Genomic DNA, 7,000 nt, shown 5'->3' with positions numbered 1-7,000 from the left:
ATAGTGGGTGAATGGGCATGAAAGTGCCATAGCTTGGCATGGAGGGTATGAGGGCCCATGGGGGTGGCTGGGGGGTGAAAAACATGGCGTGGGGGGCATTGGAAGACCTTTTGAACTTACCTTTCAAAGGATTCCCTCATCCAGACTATGGTTCATGACACCTCTGAGGTACTGTTCATCATGAGTCCTTTAAAAGCTGACCCAACTCCATGAACATTGCGGAGGACTAGGATATGCCTCTCCCCACAATGAAGACAGCCAGGTTAGGAGTACAAGGTGCGGGCTCGCCCCCCCCCCCCCAAACCAGCCCACACCCTTAAAAGGCACTGGTGAATATTGGTAAACCTGAAATGAGGTTGGGAATTCTAGAATCAGGTCCTGGTCACCATTTTCACACCTCCACAGAGTCTCCCTCACTGTATGAAAATCCAGCCCTATGTGTCTAGGGGTCCGGAGTTGCCAACTCTCCACTGAGTCCCCCCAGGTAGCACGCAGTGTCTCATATATACCAAGGATATATGATCATGTCTCACTCTGCACAGCTTGGCATTGGAGTAAATATAGCCCAGGGCTAGCTGGAGCTAGGGAGCACACACACAGTGTGCCTCTTTAGACTGAGCTCGGAAACAGATAATTGACCTATTAGCTGCTCCTGCTAACTTGGACCACAGGTTGTCAGGCCCACTGTGGGGAGATGAGGGTGGTCAAACAGCCCAGGGAGAGACAGAGAAAGGTGAAAGAGTTCACATTTTAGAGCAGTGTTTCTGCGGATGAGACTTGACTCTCATTGTGTCTTTCTCCAACCTGCCTTCAAGTGTGGGACATGTCAACACCTAGCTCTGCACTTTGGAGACAGTGCCAGTAGGGTGGAGCTTAAATATAGATCACCCATGGTCCAAATGGATGGCAGTGGAACAATCCCGATTGGTGGATCGGCCACCTTGTGTGTAACAGGCTTGAGAGGGTTGAATGGCCTTCTTCTATTCTCATGTAACATGCTCGAGGGGCTGAATGGCCTTCCTCCTCTTCCTGCGTAGCAGGCTTGAGGGGGTTAAATGGCCTCCTCCTGTTCCTGTGTAACAGGCTTAAGGGCTGAATGGCCTCCCCCGTTTCGTGTGTGACAGACTCAAGGGGGCTGAATGGCCTCCTCCTGTTCCTGTGTGAGGGGCTGAATGGGCCGAGGAGGATTAGTATGTACTATTAGTATGTAACATGCTCGAGGGGCTGAATGGCCTTCCTCCTCTTCCTGCGTAGCAGGCTTGAGGGGGTTAAATGGCCTCCTCCTGTTCCTGTGTAACAGGCTTAAGGGCTGAATGGCCTCCCCCGTTTCCTGTGTGACAGACTCAAGGGGGCTGAATGGCCTCCTCCTGTTCCTGTGTGAGGGGCTGAATGGGCCGAGGAGGATTAGTATGTACTATTAGTATGTAACATGCTCGAGGGGCTGAATGGCCTTCCTCCTCTTCCTGCGTAGCAGGCTTGAGGGGGTTAAATGGCCTCCTCCTGTTCCTGTGTAACAGGCTTAAGGGCTGAATGGCCTCCCCCGTTTCCTGTGTGACAGACTCAAGGGGGCTGAATGGCCTCCTCCTGTTCCTGTGTGAGGGGCTGAATGGGCCGAGGAGGATTAGTATGTACTATTAGTATGTAACAGGCTCGAGGGGCTGAATGACAGGAATCGATTTGTTAACCTTCTCGTGTGAGTGTCAGCATCGGGGTCCTAGTGTGAAGCTCACTGCCCCACGTGAGGAGCAAGTTGGCTCTTGGTGTCTGGTAAATATTGGTTGGGGGGGGTGGGGGGGGGGGGCGCTCCTGAGAAATCCAATAGCCTGCCTCGTCACAAATTGAACTGAACAATAGAAACAGCTGCAGTAAAGCAGAGTCTTTGAGAGTGCTCAGCACTGAAACATGGATTCGTGTACAGGTTCTGATGGGAATAAGCTTATCCAGATGTAAAGCTAATTCTTCTGATCAAGCTGTTGCCCTGAAACTGGTTCAGACTGAGCTGTTAATGGCCTTGTTTCTCTCTCTGCTTACAGTACAATGTATCCAGAACACCTCGGAGTTTTTCGCTGACAAGTTAGCCCAGATGCAGGTAAAGAGTCTCCACTTGTGCAACATCTGTCCAAACTTTATGCTCCAGGGGTCTCTCTGACATTACAGGAGGAATGGAAACTAACCTAAGATGTATTCTCTATAGAAAGATGTGAAGAAGGATGTGTTAACCAGGATCATGGTGTCTCGCTCTGAAATCGACCTGCAGTACATCAGGAAAGAGTTCAAGAAGAAAACTGGCAAATCTCTGCACCAATATATAACAGTAAGTATCTATTGCTCTATCAACCTACCTATTGAACTACTGAGCTACCACTGACCTAACTACCTCACCACCTACCTAGCTACATCCAACCATCTGCCTGACCAACCTCCCTACCTACCTACCCTCAAAACCACCTATCTACTTACCCATGTTGCCACATCTTTTTTAGAGATTACTGGGGGAGTTTACTGCACCCTGGAACACTTAGCATGGTAGATTATAAATAGTATTTCTAGATAAAACTGCCTACATCTGATAGTGTGTGTATCGGGTGGTATGTACCGGGTGGTGTTCATACCAGACCGTGTACATACTGGGCAGTGTGCATGCAGGCGGTGTGTATATACCAGGTGGTGTGTGTCCGTACCGGCTGTGTGCGCGCCAGGTGGTGTGTGCATACTGGAGGTGGGGGTGTATATGGTGGTGTGCATACCACGCCATGTGCATGTACCGGGTGGGGTGTGTGCGTACCGGTCACTGTGTGTGTACAGGGTGTTGTGTACCAGGTGATGTGCACGCTGAGCCACGTGTGCGTACCGGTCACTGTGTGCGTACAGGGCAGTGTGTGCGTACAGGGCAGTGTGTGCGTACAGGGTGTTGTGTACCAGGTGATGTGCATGCTGAGCCACATGTGCGTACAGGGCAGTGTGCGCATGCCAGGCCATGTGTACAAACCAGGCAGGGTGATGTGTGCATGCCAGGCAGTGTGGGTGTACCAGGCAGTGTTGTGTGTGTACCAGGTGGTGTGTGTATGCAGGGCAATGTGCACATACCAGGCAGTGTGTATGCACTGAGCGGTGTGTGCGTACTGGGTGGTATATGTGTACCGAGCAGTGTGTACAGGTGGTGGGCATACTGGGCAGTGTGCACCGGGTGGTGTGCCTGCCGGACCATGTGTATGTACCGCGCAGTGTGTGCATACAGGGCAGTGCGTGCATACTGATCAGTATGCGCATACCAGGCAGTGTGTGCATACAGGACAGTGTGTGGGTACTGGGCAGTGTGTGTGCCATGCAGTGTGAGTACCAGGCAGTGTGTGTACCTGGTGGTTTGTGTGTACCGAGCAGTGTGCGTACTGGACAGTGTATATACCAGATGTGTGTACAACAAGCAGTGTATATAAGCAGAAGCTCACTTGCTGATGGTGATATCAGGCACTCCAGCAAGACATGTTCCTCATTTACTTCCATATTTTTTATGCATTCAATTTTCATAATCTTTGCAAAGGAATGGGATTTAACTGGAAGTTATTGTTGTGTTTGGTAAATCTTGTTCTGTAATTGAAAATGCAAAGAAGCTGCAGTTCAGGATGTTCATACTGAAAACTTGTATTATCTGGAAAAAGAGATGTCTATTTAATCACTCACCTGAACATATATGCTCTGTGACAGTATCATGGTCTGTGTTGTCTCTTTTATTCATGAACTGCATTACTGAACCCCTGAGTAAAGTTGTGGTTCTCTCGCGAAGGGAGCTCTGTGCTGGTGAAGTGTGAATTTCAGCAGTACCACTCACTCCCTGTGTTAAAGCCAGTTATATATGTAACAAAACCAAAATTGATGGTAAAGCTCAGCAGGTCAGGCAGTATCTGCAGAGAGAAACAGAGTTAACGCTTCAGGTCTGTGACCTTTCATCAGAACTGAGAAAAGTTAGAAATCTAATAGGTTTTGAGCAAGGGGGTGAGTGGGATAAGGGCAAAAGGAAGGCCTGTGATAGGGTGGAAATCAGGAGAGATTGAATGACAGAAGAGTTTGTCTTCCTGGGTCAAAGAGAATGGTGATGGGACAAGAAAGAGCTGTGTTGAGAGCTGGTGTGCTGATGTCCAAAAGAAGAAAAAAACAAAACAAGCAAAGAAAAGAAAACAAAATGGAGCAGAGATTATGGTCTGAAATTGTTAAACGCATTGTTGAGTCTGGAAGACTGTGAAGTGCCTAATTGAAAGATGAGGTGATGTTCCTCAAGTTTACGTTGAGCTTCACTGGAATAGTGCAGCAGGCTGAGGACAGAGATGTCAGTGTGTTTCGTCCTTGTTCCATCCACCCCTTGCTCAAAAGCTATAACATTTCTAACTTTCCCCTGTTCCAATGAAAGGTCACAGACCTGAAGGATTAACTCTGTTTCTGTCTCCACAGATGCCGCCTGACCAGCTGAGTATTTCCAGCCTTTAATCTTTTAATTTCAGGCTTGCAAAAACAGCTGCAGTGTTCAGCTTTTCATTAATATGCGTGTATATGTCTCAACCCTACAGACGTAGCTGATCAGCTGTATGTAACTGGTGCTTATCTTCTGTTTTAGGCTTCGACGAAGGGCGATTACCAACGCGTTCTGCTGGCTCTGTGCGGAGGTGATGATTAACTGTGTCATCACAGTCGGGAATAGCAGTTCTGTGCTACCCTGCTTTTAACTAGAAGAATAGAGCTGCATGGAGACCCTGTCAGATTGAACCACTTAACCTTCCTCATTGTGTTTGTGTCAGTCAAGTATTGGAATAGTATACCCTGACAAGATTGTGCTTGAAAATTCTCTCTCGTAAATCTGTAAATCTTTGAAAAGCTGCAAATAGATGAACTGTTGCTAACTGGAAATGAAGCTTTGAAGTTGAGCCTCGCTGCTTCCTGAGCCTCTGTGTGCTGGTTCTGAGGTTACAGATCAAATGGATCCAACAGGTTTTCTGCTCATAACTGAAGGCAAGAGATTTGCAGGATGAGATATTCTCAGCACAAACATAGTGTTTTGTACAGTACAGTACTTAGTCAGGAAATGCATCTGCTTTCAAGCCAGAATATCTTTTTATACGAAATAAAGAAATTGGAAGATTACTATAACTCAATCTCTGAAATGACAAACACTTTGAGTTTATTTGCACATTGCACACGAGGGAATTAAAAACACCACGGGTGGAATTGTCCCAGATTGGCACTGGGTGCGGTAGCGGGCAGGTAAACGGGGTTTTACCCACCGGCCGCAATGGCGGCTTCTCACTCCCCCTCGTCCCACACCATTCCTGGGAAACACGCCGTTTCCATGGCGAGCGGGCTCTCACTCGCTTGCTGTGCCAACACCTCACCGCTTCTGTATGCCGGGCGCCATGTTTAAAGTCCAGCTGCTCACACCTCTCAGAGCTTCCAGCCCACGACTGCTGCACCGAAGACATGGCCCTGAAAGGCAATAGGACTGCAGCCCCTGGGTTCAATGACGTGTCCCTCGAGCACCTTTCTGACGCAGTGAAGGCTCTCCATGATGTCTTCTACCCGGCTCTGGCTGCAGAATGGGTAGCAACCTCACCAGTCCGGCTTGGGAGGTGGTGGCAGTGATGGTCAGCGCCAACGCCCTTCAGAAGAGGACAGCCACCCAGTGCTGCAAGAGGATGAAGGATCTCTGTTCCGCTAGGGTAACTCACTCTTCACATCACTCTCAACTCACACACTCACAATCCCATCACACACCCACAGGGATCTCACTCACTTCCAGTGCAAAGGACATCACCATTCACTCTCTCACACTCACCGTCATTGTCCTCATCCTGTCCATGGGACCACTCACCACCCACACAGGCCAGACATACTTATCATCTAGTCTGGCAGGCATCCTGGTTACACTCTCCCCATCTCTATTCATGTAGGACAAGCTGGCTCACAAACAAAAGGGAGTGGTCACAGACTGGTGGAGGAATGCCTGACATTAAGATCCTCATGGGCTTTGAAAATAGAACCATCCAACTGGCCTGTGAGGATCTGGACCAGTCCTGTGCTGACGGTGAGGTTGGTGCTGCTCTACCAAGTGAGGATCCAGCAGTGCGACATCCATCAGATAACCCTTGCTTCTGCAGGCACATCTGGGAAATAGCCGACAGAATCCTCTTCCCAGGGTCTCCAATTGAGACTCAAAGAAAATTCTAAAGAGGAATCTGAAGGCACCCTCCCTGAAGTCCCATCACAGCGCTCACTCACACCCTCCACCAGCGCAGAGACACACACCTTGGTGGGACCGAGCTTTAGAGTAGTCTTGGGATCACAATCTGGTGAGCACATCACACTGTCTGATCCACAGCAGGTGGAAGCTGGGACTTCCCAGGTCTCTGGCACTCAGAGGGCTGCTGGAGGCCAGAACATTGCTGAGTCTGAGTCAGATGAGGAGCCTCTGGTTCTCGGTCATGTCACAGTTGCTGGATCTGCAAAGACAAGCTCGGGAACATCAGGAAGGGATGTCCACTGCACTCCTCAGATTGCAAAGCACGATGGAGGAGTCCATCCACCTTCACTCTGAGGTGATAGCGCCAGCATTGCAACACACCAAGGTCAACACTGGTAGAGTGGCAATCGCTATGGAGACCTTGGTCCAGGACGTCACTCCTACACTGTTGCACAGGCTTATCTCCATCGCTGAAGCCATAGTTGGTCTCCAACAGTGTGTACGTGAGAGGAGTGGGGGCAGCTCAATCTCACTCCAGTTACCCCTTCTCCTCAAGGACTCAGCCTGGTGCCCTTGGGCACCCATAGGGAGGAGGATCAGCAGGTGTACCTTCCCCAACCCTGAGCCATCCACCCAGGTGACTCTTGGAGTGTCCCTTCTTCCTCTGATCTCAGCAGTTCCAGCTCCACAGGGCGAGGAGGGTGTCACTGCCATACAGCAGGCCAGGGCCCTCCAGGTCTCGGCCCTCCAGGTCTCGGCCCTCCAGAGGATGCC

The 7,000-nt window shown here is 49.8% G+C and overlaps 1 protein-coding gene across 3 annotated transcripts in view; it reads left to right on the top strand.

The window, feature by feature from the left end:
* LOC121272130 (annexin A2-like) overlaps window positions 1-5,133 on the top strand; it is a 32,742-nt gene extending 27,609 nt beyond the window's left edge. For all 3 annotated transcript variants that reach the window (XM_041178618.1, XM_041178620.1, XM_041178619.1), the window contains exons 11-13: window positions 2,034-2,089; window positions 2,195-2,314; window positions 4,610-5,133. In XM_041178618.1, the coding sequence (XP_041034552.1) occupies window positions 2,034-2,089; window positions 2,195-2,314; window positions 4,610-4,669 (236 nt within the window). In that variant the 3' untranslated portion in view covers window positions 4,670-5,133. The remainder of the gene's footprint in view (window positions 1-2,033; window positions 2,090-2,194; window positions 2,315-4,609) is intronic.
* Window positions 5,134-7,000: the final 1,867 nt, after the last annotated feature.

This window comes from Carcharodon carcharias, chromosome 32 (genome assembly GCF_017639515.1).
Source record: "Carcharodon carcharias isolate sCarCar2 chromosome 32, sCarCar2.pri, whole genome shotgun sequence".
Classification (NCBI taxonomy): domain Eukaryota; kingdom Metazoa; phylum Chordata; class Chondrichthyes; order Lamniformes; family Lamnidae; genus Carcharodon; species Carcharodon carcharias.
Note: the sequence above shows the minus strand (reverse complement) of the source record. Positions and strands in the feature narration are given on the sequence as shown.